We start from the raw sequence: 17,569 nt of genomic DNA on the forward strand, positions 1-17,569 counted from the left end.
TATTACTACCATGACGTTGCACTAATCAACAGCGTAATTCATTTCGACAAGAAATCTGATAAAATTAAAGCAGCAACAATTTATTTGCATAGCATTTTCTTTTTTTCGGAGCGGCATGATTAAGAAAATCGTTTTGTTTGCATGCCGATGTGACACTACATCGTGTATCCTACAGTCACGATTAGATAAAAATGACAAAGATACCAGTATCAATAAAATACATCAAACTGACACAATTGACATCAGGGAAGCATTGAACCACACTGGGCTGCTACTTGTAGAAGTAATTCATATACTGTACATCATAACTCTTCAAAATGCTTTTATTTCATGAGTTCGGTCACGTGTGGAGATCACAGAACCAATCTAAATTAGTAAGGCATTCTGTTTAATCTTTTACACAAATAGGGAACTGGCCGGTCCCTGGTCCCACTCCCACGGGTGGTGCCCCAACCGGTCCCCCCGGGCACTGGCACGTGGGCTGTCCACAGCCGGGCGGGGAGGTCACCACTGTCCTTGGCTCGCAATGGTATCCGGGATCACAGGTGATAAGCTGGGGAAAGATAATAAACATATTAATTCATAAACTAATTAATGAGTCTAAATAAATAAATAAATAAATCAGGAAATGTCAACCGATGTGATAAATTAGTACAGTTGCATACATGTACCTGAAATAAGATGATTCAAACCTAAGCTTAAGATATTAGCAAATAAATGTATTTGATAAATATCCTCGGAAACTGCTCGCGATATTGGAAGAAAGGCAGGTAATAAATAGGGTTAAAACATCATTAACGTAATAACAATCAGTCTTTTTCTCTACTTTTAAAACTGCAAAACAAAAACAGTTTCAAAATCACATCTGATATCCGTCGGGAAGGACGGGTGCAATACGTACCGCGCTGCAGTCTACAGTCGGACCTGGGGGACCAGGACACGGGTCGCGCACACATTCCAGTTTCTTGGCCACTGGCTGGGGCACACACGTGCAGTCCCTGTTCTTTAAACAACACGGCGGAGGTGCGAACATTTTAGGCTCGCAGTGGTAGCCATCCGAGCATTTGATTAGCTGAAGATAGTATGAAAACAAACTCTATAAATTAAAAATATGTTCCTGTGTGGAGGATCTAAAAAGTATTTATGATACTATCATACAATAAATCTAATAGGCGAAGAATAATGAATAATGGGTTTGAATAATAAATGATAGGAAAATTTACGGCAAAAAAAAAACAAAATAATTGGCGACAAAACTATTTAGCCGTAAAAAGATATACATAACCATCGACCAGGATCCAAATGCGCATGTCGCGTTATTTGTAATCTGGACCCTATATTTTTTTATAATAATGTCGCAAAACATTGAGGCCAAAAAAATCGGCATCTTCTTTTGTTCTGTGACATCGAAAGAGAGTAAAGAAGTTTTTTAAACCACCTACGTCCTCACACGGTCTCTGCACTGCTGGTAGCGTGTTACACGGGGTAGGGACGCAGGTGGGGGGTGCCATCGTTGGCGTCGGTGGACATCTGCATCCGGGATTCTTATCGCAATTTGGTGGCGGGTTCACCCATGCCGGCTCACAGTGCTGACCCTGGGGACACTGATTAACTAGTACCTGAATAAGGGGGAAATGTTGTGAGTCTAAATGATTCTCGATGCTTAACTCTTTTGAGAAGAAGCCTTCCATTGTACATTGAATCTTCTTATATTATATTATATTATATTATATTATATTATATTATATTATATTATATTATATTATATTATATTATATTATATTATATTATATAATGAGGCTCACCTCTTCACAACGCACAGGTGCAGTAGGTAGTGTCCCACACAAGGGTTTCAGTACACAGGTGGGCGGGGGGACAGGGGGGATGACAGGACACTGACAGCGAGGACCGGATATACAGGTCGGCGTCGGGGTGTACCGCGCAGGTGTGCACTTGTAGTCTGGACCACACGTTTTGTGCTGAAATTAACAACGAAGGAACTGATTATAAAATACAACTAAAATCTCACCAGTATTTTTTCTTTTTTTTTTTTGTACCTTATTATTTAAAACTGCATGATTGAGAATGGGTCGTAAGTAAGTAAGCAGAGTAGATAATTTTCCTACGAGTCAGAGATCACAGACTGAAAACTGAAATACGGGCAAAGTGTCCCGCCTCGGCCGCCACTTCAATCGCTGGCTCAATTAACAGTTAAACATTTTAAACATGCAATAGGATGTTTGACGGCAGATGGAAATATACAGTTTATACAATATACAGAACATATAGTAAATGCATCGTACGAATTAATAATGACATTTAATACCACTTAATACAAGTAATAAACGTACAGTGTATATGTAACTTACGTTTTCACACGGTTCTGGGTATGGAGTCTCTGTGGAACACTCAGGCAGGGGAATACAGGTGGGGAGAGGAGGGGGTGGACCGGGGGGTGGACAGACACACCTGGGTCCCTTAACACACTGGTCAGCCGGCTGGTAATATGCAGGGTCACAGTAGTACCCAGCATCACAATTTGTCACCTGGTTAATGGAAAAGAAATTAGGCCACTACAGGTTCAAAACGTGAATAAGGTGAAACGTTTGATATAAATTACTATAGCTTTTAAAGGCACTACATGTTGTATTAGACAACTTAATGCATTATTTGTTTTTCAATATAGTGAAAATACTGGAGAAATGTGACATTTCATCTACAATTATCATGCAAAGATTTGTATCAAGAAATGTGCTTATATCATAAATGTTCCCCATTCTTTCTCCCTCTATAACCTGTCACGGAAGGTAAACATTGACATCAAAGTTTTTCTCGATATTTGTCTGTCCGTTGTTTGACATCACATCGAACGTGCACTATACTTGTATATATTACATTAATAAAAAAAAATAACAGACAAATTTGTAAATACTGCTATGAACCCAGCTTACACGTTCACACGGTACGGGACTTGGGGTTTGTGTTGGACACTCCGGCAGGGGAATACAGGTTGGGAGAGGAGGACCCACAGGGGGGCGGGGGCAGACACATCCGGGCTTTTTGTCACACACGGGAGGCGGCTGGTACCATGGCGGGTCGCAGTAATATCCCGCAGAACACGTAGTTACCTGTAAAAAAAAAGAGAAAAAAAAGGCCAAATGGTATGGATGAGTGCATGGTTATCATCGATGGAATCACAGTTATCAAAGTGCCAAGTTGAAATCTTTTGTTAATCGTATCATAATGTTTTGCAAGAAAGGCAGTACATTTAAGTATATAAGTGGGTAAAAAATGAGGAAATTAGTGTAATACAGTATCGGCAATCCTCTGTGACCTTTCAGACTATTAAAACGTCTAAATCTCAGTCTGAGATGGCCTAAAATGGGGCTACGAGACTAAAAACGTGCCATCATCAGCGTGAGTTAGGACTTATCTCTTTGCAGTAATGGTGAATATGCAACGAATAGTGTTATAAAAAGCAGAACAATAGATACAAATACGAGTGTATATACGTACTTTTTTGTAAAACATAATAATTCTACAGAACAGAGAAAATATCCAAAAATATCCCTATATGAATTCTATCGGCTTTTATACCGATACATTGGCACAACGCAGTCGCTGGTCTGGTTCCAAACCCAGCTAAATTTATTTTCATTATTGTAAGCTAAGCGTTAGATGTTGGGCTATCTTGAATGATTCGATCAGTTTGTCGATTTTACTTTAACTATGCAAGTGAATGACCTCTGGCCACTGGTTTCGTGTACTCACGATTTCGCAGCGTTGTCGCCCCGGCATAGGAGACATGTTACAGGGGGGCAGAGGGACGCAGGTTGGGAGGGGGCCGGGCGCCGGCAGACTGGGACACACACAGCCGGGCTTTTTTATGCACTCCCGGGGCTGGGTGTAAAAGTTCGGTTCGCATTTGAATCCACTTTGGCAATTGGTCACCTGAAAAAGAACCGTGATCGATGAAATACAGTGTCTCATTAATCCCATACTTTTATAAGATACAGGTAAATATATAGTGAAAACCGAATTCATTTCTTGTAGATGGTCACCTGCTTGAAAAAGGGGAATATCAAAGCCAGAAAGACATGCAAAATGCGAGTAGTAAATAACACCCTCAACACTTCTCAAAAATATATCTAGCCATTTCACGTGTTATTAAAAGCATATCGGCTGGGAAAAAGGATAAGATAATGTTCATATGCATACATACAAGTGATTGCGTAGGAATAGTAATCACACATGTATACAGTATATCCGTAGATGCCAAGTGAATAAATGAACTGATATACTTGATCGTAGATTCTTACATTTCGATAAACATCATATAAAATCAGCTGCAGGGGGCTACATTTTATGTCCACAAATTTTGCGACATAAGAGCGATGTTAGTAAGATGATGACTCATATTCAACTACATAAATTAGCTATATGAGTGGCACTGCACAATGTTGTAGGGAACACGCTCCTCATAAGGAGTCGAACAATTCTCAATACACGTATATCAATCTGAACCATAAGTGCTTTGTACGGTAGGATAGGTACTCTGTCGTATGTACATACACGTAGCAGAACCAGAACGTGCTTACTTGTGAACAGCGCACTGTTTTTGCCGCTCTAACTTCACACTCGGGGTCTCTAACACATCCCCCTACAGGATGTGCGGGCATCTCACATCTCTGGGACGGAGAAGGCTGGAAGGTGATGTCACAGTGGTACCCGGGACCGCAACTGTGGCCCTAGAAATAAAATAGACAACTTCATTAGTGAGTGCTCTGTCACACCCGGCACAATCAGGAGTCGCAACAAACACAATCAATGTAAGTTTAGCGTAGGTACCATTCTTTTTATGTTGGACGTTTAAAATGCGTGGAAAGACTTTGATAGTGTACGTACCTGGTTATTTTAATTAAACATATTTCTCGCTGTTGAGGTGAACTGCCTTTTGGTATGCACCAAACGCAGTATTCCACACGTAATGCAGGCTATAAGATGCCCAGACTGTTACAGTGCTGTCGGGGTATTCTCAAAATATTTTCATAATGTTGAAATGGTATGTGAAATGGTATGTTTAAATGGTATGTTGTCAAAGAAGCTATTAGCATGTCATGTGCACATTTTGAAAAGCACTGTCATTTTACGCATGCTACGACTATTTTTTTTTTTTTTTTTTGGTTTTCCATTCACACAACATCACAGGTGCCGACTTAATATCATAAAAAAAGAAATATTTAAAGTCAAACCACACCATTTGTATAGAATGTATTGACTAAATGTATACTGAATACTTTTGTCGTCATATACATTAGGCTCATACGACTGTCCAGTGGCGTCATATACCTTACCTGACTACAGAGAACTTTGAAACCTCCTTGCACGCACCCTGACTGCCCAGAAGCTGCGGTGAAAAGTACCTGTAAATGAAGAAGGGTAAAGAAGCACTTAAAATATCGTAGTAAAATGTTCATTGATATACGATATAATAGCAGATGCAACATCTTGTTGTCATACACAAGTCATTAATAAATATTACCTCTTTTTGATTCTAAAGAATAATATCACTTACAAAAGGCGTGTGCGTTTTGTGCTTACACCCTCGCCCCTTAAAAAAAGCCTTGAGTCCGTTCGTAACTTAAACATTATTACATGTATGTATTCATATGATTTCGATTGATAACCATGGCGGAAACGGCCAAATAAACATGCCCAAACAAGGACATATAAGATTGACTCCCACATAATGATGGTGTTTGGCTTGTAAATTCCGAAAAACAAATCTATCCTAGATGGACTTACTGAAAAAACAAAGAGATTCTTTTAAATGAAATATTCACTCACCGTAAAAATTGCATATAATAAAGTTAACGGAGCGCCCGCTTTCATCATTTTCTTTGCGTCTTCGAGACACAGGTCCAATGTCTCGTGCTGCCGTTCGAAGGATTTTATTTATACAATTTTGCAACACCGTGCAATGCATCTTAACTCCAATTGAATTCCCATTTAAGGACCTAACAAGGCGTTTACACTCTTTAAAATGGATCTATGATGATTACAGCTGGAGCGCAAGCTTAATTTAAGACATAGATCTGTCTCTTTTTATGTCAATTTAACCTGCTACAATGCACTGAAAATTGATATGTCCAATTCAGCACTTGCACGCGCAAAGACTTCTTCACCCTATCTGCATTTACAGACCTTTTTATTCGTCTAGGAAATGTATTTCGGGGTAAAAATTACTGATCCAAAAGTTTTCTTACTTAAAGTGTCTTCAAAGGGATTAACTTTCAAACAGCGTGTTGTCTTTGGTTAATTTAAACTCTTCCATTAAATGGTACACCACGAAAAAAATGTTGATTAAATGCCTGTATAAATGACACTTAATATCAGTCCTAACCTACTTTAGGTGGTGCGTGAGAATGTAATTGTTCGAAAATTCCATGCACAGACACACATTATGTCAAGAATAGATCGACGAAGAAGATGCACGTTTTTGTAGGAGTCCTGTATCCTTGATGTTAAACAAGATGAAACGAGCGTGGCGAAAATTTAGAAGAAAACCGTATTAGGAAAAATGAGAAAAAGTCGGTTTCTTATATGTTATAGTTGTTATTTATAGCTATACAACTTGTTTATAGAGAACATCATATTTCAAATCAAAGCCATTACGTGGGGGTTAGACACGACTAAATGTTTACTTCATCTGACTTCCTTAATTAAATGCTATATTTTCGTGGACAGCTTTATTTCATACATCACTGCGGTCACATTAGCGATATATTGTACTCAAGATGAAAAGTACTTTTTATTTTTTTTAGCTGCTTCCCTGCAATATCACCGCCCATCAAGCCTGCCCTGTGATAACCTGTTAATCCATTAAAATTTTTTTCTGCTCTGTTTCTAAAGCAACGGTGTAGACATTTTTAGATGGGTTTTCACTTTGCTAACTTCATTATTAATTAAAGCAATAATAACTCTTCCTTTGAGATTCAAAATTCCGCATGAAATACATTGTAAACAACGCATGGAAATATATTCTATTGTATTTTACCACTAAAACGGCCGTTATTGCAGTAAAACTAAAATCTGTGCTTGTCAATCGGGCTTTCGATGCTTTCATCAAGGCATTCGTTGCTAATGACGTAATGGTGTCACGCGGATTCTCGCGTTCATTCGAGACCAAAATAACATATGGCGCCAAACGCATTAATGCGGACGCAGACGTAAGTTGCGAGTTTTTGTACAGTGCGTCGGATAACGAAAAGCCCAGAATGGCACACATTGTGGATATTAATGTATTTTTAACAAAAAGACGAATATATCTCATGAATCTTATATAGTGTTGTTGTTGTCTGCTTTTCCCGCGGTTTTAAGTAGGTCAACAGTGACTATGCGATGTCAGAGAGAGCTCCGTCAGTTAAAATCTCTTAAGAGATTTTAACAAAAAAACCGTACGTTTAGGAAAAAAACCCTGGATTAACTTTGAATGCAGGAATGGGGTCGCTGACCATTGGTAAGTACGGGAAAATTGCCGTTTACTCCAGGAAAATCCAATTTTTGGCCAAAATGAAGAGTTATTATGACTTTAAGCCTATTTTCTCGTTTCCACCCTGTTTAAATACAGACACCGCTAGATGATTTTTACAGAGAGTTTTTGATGATCCCGACGCGAACAGCTGTATCCTTTTGTTTGCGCCTTACATGCACATCCTCAGTGGCAAGCCTATCCGTCCGGAAGGTTTCATGTTCCTAACTTTCCTAACTCCAATGGCGTAAGGGTACGATGTAAAAAAAAAACAGAATCAACCACATCCCGAGGTAAAAAAAAAAAAACATTCCGAAGTGCCCGTTCATGACAACTTAATCAGTCCCCAAGGTTTCATGTTCCTAACTCCAATGGTCTAAGGGTATATAGCAGAAATTACGTTGTGAAAAGAGAATCAACCATCCCAGGGACGGCCACACCCAATGTCACAAAAAAAACAGAAGGACCCATACACATCCACAAAGCCAGATTTTTCTATTCCCAAAGCCTTACGTTCCTAAGTTTAATGGTCTAAAGGTAGATAGCAGAAATCACAATGTAAAAAAATATTCAACTGCCCCCAGGACCAACTCCCGAGTCAAAACATTCTGAAGTGCCCTTCCGCATCCCAAATCATACTGTAGCTACGTTTCATGTTCCTTACTCAACTGGCAGAGACAATGGGTAGATAGTTGAAAATATGAAGTAAAAATTAGACTCGACCACCCCTAGGGACGACCACACCCAAGTCACATAAAATTTCGAAGAGCCTTTGCAAATTCCTCATGATCATTTTATTAATCTTCGACATATCAAGTTCCTATATGATGATATTGAAAGTAACAATGTGAGATGGATTATGCATGTCCACCATCATTGTCCACCCCAGCGGTCTTCTAAACAATTTTCATCAGTACAATTCGCTATGTTTTGTTTATGATAAGATCAACTATAAAATAAAGGCATTTTTTCCTGGATTTATTTCACAGACTATTGTAACAGTAATTTGATTATTAATTTAAAAGCGATGTGTAAGTTATCAGGTAGTAGCCTAAACGTCCACGTTCTTGATATGGTTTACCAGCAACAAATTTATAAAAGAAAACATATCACTTGTTCTTGAACGCTGGGACTTCGAGACCTTTCCATTCTTTTCCACTTCCGGAACTTACAGATGTGTCTGATGTCTAATTCGATAATTTCATTTTAACGGGAAAAGGAAAATTAATCAATATATGTTTTGATTCGCGGCATCACAAGATTGAAGCTACCCCCCATCACACTTAGTTTTTTAAGTAATGAGAAGAAAGAAATAGTTTGTCGTCAATTACTTTGTGTCAGTTTTTCTAATTTCGTCTTTCCAAGCGATTCTGGCACCATGTATTAGTGACGTTTTTCAAGAACGATTCCAACAACCAGAAACTAGAAAATACTCATTTTCGCTACCAAAAACGCTTGAAAAACGAAAATTCTATATGGCGCCAGAATCGTTTTTAAAAACGAAACTAGAAACTAAACTCTACAACAACTTCAGTGCCCGTATGGCGGTTGGATGATGCGGGAGGAGGTGGTGGTTCTAATTATCCACGCATCTAGGGCTTGGGCCAGCTGGCCCAGGTGGTGGACAGCGACATCCGGGTTTTCTGATACAACTCCGTCGCCCAAGCAACATCCTTGGCTCACAATGTTGTCCTGGGGGGCAGCGTACCCTCTGGAAATGGAAATACAGGCTATGACAGATTATGCTTATTTAATTGTATTCGACATTTCATTGGGTGAGAATTAGGCTCTATTCCCATAGATTTTAGATCGATCTATCCCCGCGGGGAGTCTCACTAGATTACTTTCAGATAATCCGACTTAAATGTCCGTCCCGCCTACTACAAGCTGTAAGGAGGTAATTAACTTTCGTGTCCGCCCGGCTGACAGCTATTTAGCGTGAACCCCCAGGGAGTTAGGTCGATCTAAAGTAGGTCGATCTAATCTATGGAAATGGGGTGTTAAAATGCTATAATCTCTACGCTTTAATCTCTTTTTTTCTTTATTTGGAGATATTGGTATTATTGAAAGGGTGGGAATATGTTCATGTGTAGTTTAATGTTACAGCAGGATTGATACAACTGTGTATTAGCTACAGTGTAATTGGGGTTTTTCTGTGTTCGTTCTGGGGTAGCATTACATACTTTAACTGCCAATATTTTTTTTTAAATTGAGATGGAGCTTTATAGTTTTCGCGAGGTGATTTGACTATAATTTCCGCTACTTTTCTAATTTTCCTCTTTGTGAAAAAAATTTCGATCTATCCAGAATCACACTATTTCAAACTGCATATACATATATTGCATCTCTTTATAATTGATAGTTTACTTATAAATCAAGAAAGAGTAACGTAAAGCTGTGAATTTGTAGGCTCAAAACTTATTTTAATCCAGGGATAATATGTAATAATGAACGCATATTGCAGTCACACTCTACCAGTATGTAATGTGTCGGTTTTAAAACGGGGGTAAGAAGACAGGACCACATGCATATGATCAATATATCAGACTATTTCTGTTTGAAAAGGATTGCATCTCCACTAAAGGCAAAATTTAAACCATACCACAGCACAGGATACGGGATGGCCAGGCGGACTCATATCACACAGTGGATCTTCCACGCACTCCGGAATGGGTCCCTGTGGGCCAGGCGGAGGGCATCTACATCCGGGCTTCTTTATACAGGAGGGGCGGGATGCTATCATGGCTGGTTCACAGTGTTCCCCTCTGTCACATGAGATAAGCTGGAAGAGGCACGGTATATAAGTAAATAGTTGAATTCCGCAACAACAGTGATTGGGGACATTTGTATTCAGGAGCACGCTGATGTAATTTCAAGTTAAAATGTTTGATGATTATCAGATAGATAAGCAAATACATTGAAAACCTGGTGTAATACATGACAGAATACATGACAGAAATGTATTTAACCAGCGCCTGCAAAAAGTCGATAAGATTAAGATTTATTCTTCATTTAAATGTGAACATTCTATCCAAAGTCCCGCGTCTTAGGCTATTAAGGCCGGTGATAGTAAAAGGACCAAAGTCATTGAAACAAAGCCCTGGGCTTATAAGTTTTTATAAAAAATTAAAACAAACTTCCCAAAAGGCCAATTAAAGACGGGGATTAAGTACAGTGTCCAACGGATGACGCTCTGGCGCCAATTTGAGGGGAAAAATGCCGTTTTCGGTATTGGGATTTTCTCTATAACCAAGACAGCTATTCAAGTGATTCAAAAGGCCTCATAAAGCTGGGTGAAAGCACTTCAGCGCGGTACCAGGGAATTGTCTTAAACTATTTACTTTTGATTTTATCATCTTTTACGTTAAATTACCCCATATTTCAATGGCTTATTCACTTCAAAAGGCGATATCTTTCAAACAAACAATTTTCTCTTAAACCCCTGATATCATGCTGTAGTCCACATTCCTAACAACAATAGGTGCAACTTTTGTAACGATCGGTTGCTCAGATAGTGAGATATACTTGGCAGCGATTCACTTATCTCGTCAATATAGAAAGCTGTTAAAACAGCCAAAAACGTTCACAGGCTGGTTAACAGGGCTTATTAGTCAAATGCTTAGCTGGCAAATTTACCTGTTATCGGTTATACGATCAGCTGGAACCATTGCTTATTGTCATCTAAAAATATTTTGTTTGGGTGCTTTGAAGGGGCAGAAAATCGTGCTTTTGTTACATTTTCCGACCACTCGTTAGGCATGTAAGCGTGCCGCCATTTTGATTGACAGCTCTGGAGAGGGCCCTAGCCTTGTGATGCCCAGTAGGGTGTCAAGGATATGTAGAAGGAAGCGCTAACAAAGGCGATTACGTTTAACCGCAATCAAGAGGTGTGAAGTTGCATTTGAACGTTTCAATGGCTCTTCCTCGGCAATCGAGTAATTTTACCTGAGAGATTCCTTCTTTGTTATCGGCAAAGTGATCAGATAAAACTGTGTCGAGAGCAAGTGTCCGTCACTTGTGTTGATACGAGTTTTTTGACGGGTAACGCTGCAGGATTATTTTGCACGGCACTTGGTAGTCGTCAGATCAACGGAAAAATCCAGTGATTACTTCAGAGCGGTCTCGCTCAAAATGCCAGCTAAGATAAAGGGGAGACGCTCAGCTGCACAAGATTCAGCGGTAAAAGTGGCTGAGAGAAGGCTTTTGAATAAATATTTTATTTTTACACACATGACACTTAGACCCTATTTGCTTTTTACCTGCTAGCCTTGACTATTCTCGGGGTCTTTTTGTGATTTTCATTTTTGGACACTTGAACTCTTTCTTCCCGCTTGATCAGTGATTTTGAAATTGTTTTTCTCCAAATATCGCAAAATGCAAAGCCGCTAACATGCGTTTTTATTTTTATTGTTTTAATCATGCTGTCAACCTTTGCTTGGATTTCTCTTGTTTGGCCATTCAAATCACAATTTTTCGCGTGTCTCTCAAGCTCCATGATATCATATCTTGGAGAATAAAATTTTATTTTGTCAACATTAGATTTACCATTTGCAAACGGCGACCAACAATCATTTCCGGTTTCGTAACGTGTCGCAGATACGCTCGACGATATATATCGCAAAAATTAAAGGCTAGGCTAAAAGTATCCTTTTTTAGCTTTTTTTATTTATGTTTTTATCGATTTTTCTTTCATTTGTCAATTAATTTAGACGTTTCGATTAACTCTTTCACCCATTTATTAGGTATACAGAAATCAGTCATCCGACTGAACAAATAGGGCCGGTTTTCCCCAACCGCCACGCATAGGCCTTACTCTCAAAATTTTCCTTCTTTTCTCTGGAAAGGGACTTTTAACACGAACTTTTCTCTTCCCCATAGTGTACTAGCTAGACTTCTTCGCTGCTAAGCTGATGTAAGACTTATGACCTATTACCGCACACGTAATCGGCTTATAACTCATTAACTGTACTCCGACCCCCTCATGGCAACGGCCCTTAGTAACAGAGGCGTGGCTTAGTTGTCAGCCTGACTGGGGCGCGTGCCGGTTGAAAAACTCATCAAAAGACGCATTTTGCGATGCAAATCCATAAAAATTATTACATCCAACGTTAGATACTTTTTTGATTAATATAAACACACAAAAAACTCAAAAACACGATTTTAAGCGTATTTAACCCTATCACCGACCTTAAAACTAGTAGGTTCACCATATTTCCTCCTTATAAGTTATATAGCTTCGTCACGTTTCTATCATTTACTTCATCTTTTCAGAATTATTTTTAAAATCTTCAATAAAAAATCCCAACCACACCTCACTGCAAGGTACAGGATGACCCGGTGGACTCATAGCACACAGTGGATCCCTCACGCACCTCGGAGTGGGTCCCCGTGGGCCAGGCGGAGGACATCTACATCCTGGCTTCTTTATACAGGAGGGACGGGATGTTATCATGGCTGGTTCACAGTGTTCCCCTCTGTCACATGAGATAAGCTGGAAGAGGCACGGTATACTACTATCTCCTTCTACATAGTTGATTTATAAAAACATTGATTGGGGTCATTCGTATTCAGGAGTACGCTAGTTTCAAGTCAAAACGTTTGTTGATGAAAAGAAAGATAAGCATTTAAAACACATTGCAAATAGGAAACAATCTAATGTAATACACGACAAAATGAATTTTATGAGCGCCTGCAAAAAAAAAAACGATAAAATTAAGATTTATTCTGCATTTGAAAGTGAACAGTCTATCCAAAGTCCCGCGTCGTAGGCTATTAAAACTACATAGTTGGTTCACCATATTTCCTCCTTATATAGCTTCGTCACGTTTCTATCATTTACTTCATATTTTCAGAATTATTTTAAAATCTCCAACAGAAAAAATCCCAACCACACCTCACTGCAAGGTACAGGATGACCCGGTGGACTCATAGCACACAGTGGATCCCTCACGCACCTCGGAGTGGGTCCCCGTGGGCCAGGCGGAGGACATCTACATCCTGGCTTCTTTATACAGGAGGGACGGGATGTTATCATGGCCGGTTCACAGTGTTCCCCTCTGTCACATGAGATAAGCTGGAAGAGGCACGGTATACTACTAGATCCTTCTACATAGTTGATTTATAACAACATTGATTGGGCTCATTCGTATTCAGGAGTACGCTAGGTTCAAGTCAAAACGTTTGTTGATGGAAAGAAAGATAAGCATTTAAAACACATTGCAAATAGGAAACAATCTGATGTAATACACGACAAAATGTATTTCATCAGCGCCTGCAAAAAAAAAACAATAAAATTAAGATTTATTCTGCATTTGAAAGTGAACAGTCTATCCAAAGTCCCGCGTCGTAGGCTATTAAAACTACTTAGTTGGTTCACCATATTTCCTCCTTATATAGTTTCGTCACGTTTCTATCATTTACTTCATATTTTCAGAATTATTTTAAAATCTCCAACAGAAAAAATGCCAACCACACCTCACTGCAAGGTACAGGATGGCCTGGTGGACTCATAGAACACAGTGGATCTTCCACGCACTTCGGGGCGGGTCCGTCTGGGCCGGGCGGAGGACATTTACATCCGGGCTCTTTCAGGCACGTGGGACGTGATGGTATCAAGGCAGGTTCACAGTGGTACCCTGGGTCACATGAGATTACCTGGAATAGGCAATTTTTGCGAAGAACTTCTCCTTTCTACTGCTTTTTAAATTCACTTTTGCAATGGCGTGTACAAACAGAAGAAAAAAGCTATGAATTCCTTTACAAAATCAAAAATATTTTGCATAAAGTTAGGGACGGTTTTCGATATAACTATATATAGATCGGTCAGAAGTGGGTTAACCTATATTTGCTTAGATTGTGGTGTTGGCCCATCAAAAATATAAAGATAAATAATGATATTCATAATTTAGCTGCCTTTACGGAGGTCTGCTTTCTCTGAGAAATTTAAGTGAAGAAGGTAGTGTGTCAGGTGAACAAGTCTTTCAATTGGTCTGAATATTAAAATAGTAAAATACTTAAAAGTAATCCGACAAGGAGAAACACCAATAAGAACAATTAACCAGTGTTCAATTGCAAATGAGGAAGTGGACGAAGAAAAGAGAAGCAGTTTGCCTACCGTGCTGCAAGCAATAGGAGCTCCTGGGGGTGACATTGAACACATTCTGTCGGGAACACACCGCATCTTCTCTGTCGCATTCACCTTCGTGTCGCACACGCAGTCACGATTCCCGTCACAGCAGAACGAGAGCGTGATGTTTTCAGGCTCACAGTGATGCCCGGATGCACATTCAAGTAGCTTCAAATGGAAAATTAATTCGTATTTAAATTCAGTTTATATCAGAATTATTTAATGTACACTTTGCATTCGAGGGATAGATAATACCGTGACACATTATATAATAAACCGAGTTTTGCCACTTGCATTTGCATGTAACAGATGTAAGTTAATCATAATAATTATCAAAACACTTAACCAAAAACTACCGGTATGACCCATTAAACCAAATGGTCTTATCCAGAAGCTAGTTTTTATTTATGCAATGCAGGCCCGTAGCCAGCTATTTCAAAAGGGTTTTTTTCTCGAAATATGGACCTTTTACAATGAAGCCTTTGTGTACCTAGAGCTGATTTTACCCAGAATGGGCCTTTTTCTAACAAAAAGGGCGGTTCTTTCGAACCCCCCCCCCCCCCCCCCGAACCCCCTCACCCTGGCTACGGGCCTGTGCGTGCAATATTATATCGATCAGGTCCCTGTCTCCTACTGAACATATTCAAATATTATAATTTAGATCTCAATTTAAAATCAGTTGATCAACTACTATTACCATAGACACCATGTAAAGCCAGGTTTAAAAAATAATGGTGACGTCGCTCTACAAGTTAATGGCCGCATTTCAATAAACAGTCTTCACTTGAGAATATTACAGAATCCAGACAATTTTTTAAAAAAGAACTTTAAATTTTTTTTACCTTTGAAAATATCCACAGCTGAATGAACTGGATTTAAAATACATTTTAACTACAACTGTATGTACTACAGTATATACACGTATTAATCATTTAAAAAAAAATTTTTTTTAACATTTCAGCTATTTAATTTAATCATAAAAATATTGTGTTTACATATTTTAAATTATTACTTTGTTAAGTCTATTGAATATTTTAAAAGGATTTTAGACTTTACATAAATATTATTATTATTATTATTATTATCATTATTATTATTATTATTTTTGTGTTATACCGTATCACAGGGTACCGCTGTGGTGGACGGACGACACGTGTCTTTCGTCTTCACACAGACTGGTTTCGGGGTGGGAGTCTCCGGGTAGAAACAAAATGGCAGCCAGCAAACAGGGGCTGGGAGATACAGTCTGGGCTCACAGTGATACCCAGGGGAACAGCTGACCACCTGTACGATAAAGAAAGAGAATAACAGTAGTTATATTTTTTTAAATCTATGGCCCCATTCCCAGAGATTAGATCGATCCAAACTAGATCGACCTAACTCCCTGGGAGTTCACGCTAAATAGCTGTCAGCCGAGCGGACACGAAAGTTAATTACCCCCTTACAGCTTGTAGTAGGCGGGACGGACATTTAAGCCGGATTATCTGACAGTAATCTAGTGAGACTCCCCACGGGGATAGATCGATCTAAAATCTATGGGAATACGCCCTATGTCTTTGGATGTGATGGTTAGTTTGAGGTCATTGGCTGATCTTTACAGCCAGCCACGCGTAGTTGAAAGCATCCTTTTACCCATAAAGAAATTTACTAGAAGATAATCTCTGTGGCAAAAAGTAAAAAGAAAATAGAATCTTATAACAGCAGTCGTTTATTTATTTTTATTATATTATTTTTATCTATTTGTTCATTTATGTTTGATATACAGTTATTTGAATCTGTGGAATAAATGTATACATTAAATACACATAAGTCTACATAGACAAACCACTGGGAATCCCAGACCGATGATATTTCACAAAAAATATATTCAGTTTTTTTAAATTAACTAAATAAGATCAGAAAAATTCTAAATCTTAGTAATAATTTTTTATTCATTAAAACAGTGCCATTAACGCTGATATCAAAGATAATTTCATCACCTTTTCACACACAACCGGTCGCCGAGACCACACACATGGCTGCCCACACTGTATACCAACAGTAACAGGGAAGACAGATATCTGGAAATTTGGGGAAAATAGTGAAAGTGAAAATTTTCCTTTTTTCTCTTACAAAAAAAAACATGAAGACATTAAAACATGTTCAAGCACAACCATCATTTACCCACAGTAGTGCACTTGTATATACAGTATAGGTAAATACAAGAGGCGAATCCCCAGGCTTCAGAGTACTGGTACTACTTTTTGTACACTTACATGTATATATAGCACTCTGCATTTAAGCTATTTAACCCCCTTTTTCAACTAAACCAACGCTTGCTGTATATTAAATACCAAAAACATGACGAGCAAAACCTATAAACTTGTGGGCAGCAATATGGCATAGGCTGTTTTAGCGCTGAAATGCTTGCATTACAGATATATTATACATCAAATATATTATGGCAACAATACCATGGAAAATACATAAATGCAAATTTTTTCGGAAATGCGTATCATAAACAGAATGAACCGATCTCACAAATAAAACTTGATATATAAATGTATATGCACTGTATATTCTTACCACGCAGATGACAAAAAGTAGAGGCTTGATGAAGTCGATCATGCTGCCCCGATTCTACAAAAGTATTAACGAAAACAGCCGTTGAGTCTTTGGTGCATTATATACCGGTTTTAAACACAGTTGAAACGTTCCCAGTTTAATAAACACCATTTTTAATGCCAACAGCCCCCTGTCCCTCATGAAATGCACATTCTGTTTACATAATCCACTTTTAAATACATTAAACACATAAAACCGCGTAATTTGTTATTCCATAGGTTGGGCTCAATTTTAAGGTTTATTTGGTTCACAAAATCTTTTTTTAATGTAAATGCTGTAAAAATGAGTGCGAAGAAGTTAGTTGCGGC

General features: G+C 38.7%; 2 protein-coding genes across 2 annotated transcripts; both read right to left on the minus strand.

Annotated features, from left to right (window-relative positions):
- Positions 1–59: 59 nt before the first annotated feature.
- LOC106175111 (uncharacterized) lies at positions 60–6,015 on the minus strand. Its single transcript, XM_087016643.1, has 10 exons — positions 5,848–6,015; positions 5,355–5,423; positions 4,599–4,748; positions 3,772–3,951; positions 2,952–3,128; positions 2,370–2,546; positions 1,806–1,979; positions 1,443–1,619; positions 902–1,072; positions 60–553 (listed from the first exon to the last, which is right to left on the minus strand). Exons 1-10 carry the CDS (start codon positions 5,893–5,895, stop codon positions 389–391), a joined length of 1,488 nt encoding a protein of 495 aa, XP_086872769.1. The 5' UTR covers positions 5,896–6,015; the 3' UTR covers positions 60–388.
- Positions 6,016–8,488: 2,473 nt separating this feature from the next.
- Positions 8,489–17,386, minus strand: LOC106170053 (uncharacterized). The gene is made up of 9 exons (XM_087016644.1): positions 17,223–17,386; positions 16,637–16,717; positions 15,774–15,941; positions 14,646–14,825; positions 14,006–14,185; positions 13,425–13,604; positions 12,843–13,022; positions 10,134–10,313; positions 8,489–9,242 (listed from the first exon to the last, which is right to left on the minus strand). The coding sequence occupies exons 1-9, from the start codon at positions 17,262–17,264 to the stop codon at positions 9,108–9,110; spliced, it is 1,326 nt and encodes a 441-aa protein (XP_086872770.1). The 5' UTR covers positions 17,265–17,386; the 3' UTR covers positions 8,489–9,107.
- Positions 17,387–17,569: the final 183 nt, after the last annotated feature.

Source organism: Lingula anatina, chromosome 7 (genome assembly GCF_051362555.1).
Source record: "Lingula anatina isolate TDL-2025a chromosome 7, LinAna3.0, whole genome shotgun sequence".
In the NCBI taxonomy this organism is placed as follows: Eukaryota; Metazoa; Brachiopoda; class Lingulata; order Lingulida; family Lingulidae; genus Lingula; species Lingula anatina.

Coding starts and splice junctions, on each gene's coding strand:
- LOC106175111 (XM_087016643.1), bottom strand. CDS start 5,895: ATGATGAAAGCGGGCGCTCCGTTAACTTTATTATATGCAATTTTTACG. Junction 3,952..4,598: donor AAACAGTGCGCTGTTCACAA/GTAAGCACGTTC, acceptor GTTCTTTTTCAG/GTGACCAATTGCCAAAGTGG. Junction 554..901: donor CGACTGTAGACTGCAGCGCG/GTACGTATTGCA, acceptor ATCTTTCCCCAG/CTTATCACCTGTGATCCCGG.
- LOC106170053 (XM_087016644.1), bottom strand. CDS start 17,264: ATGATCGACTTCATCAAGCCTCTACTTTTTGTCATCTGCGTG. Junction 16,718..17,222: donor TACTTTTTGTCATCTGCGTG/GTAAGAATATAC, acceptor CCAAATTTCCAG/ATATCTGTCTTCCCTGTTAC. Junction 14,186..14,645: donor CTCCTATTGCTTGCAGCACG/GTAGGCAAACTG, acceptor TGCCTATTCCAG/GTAATCTCATGTGACCCAGG.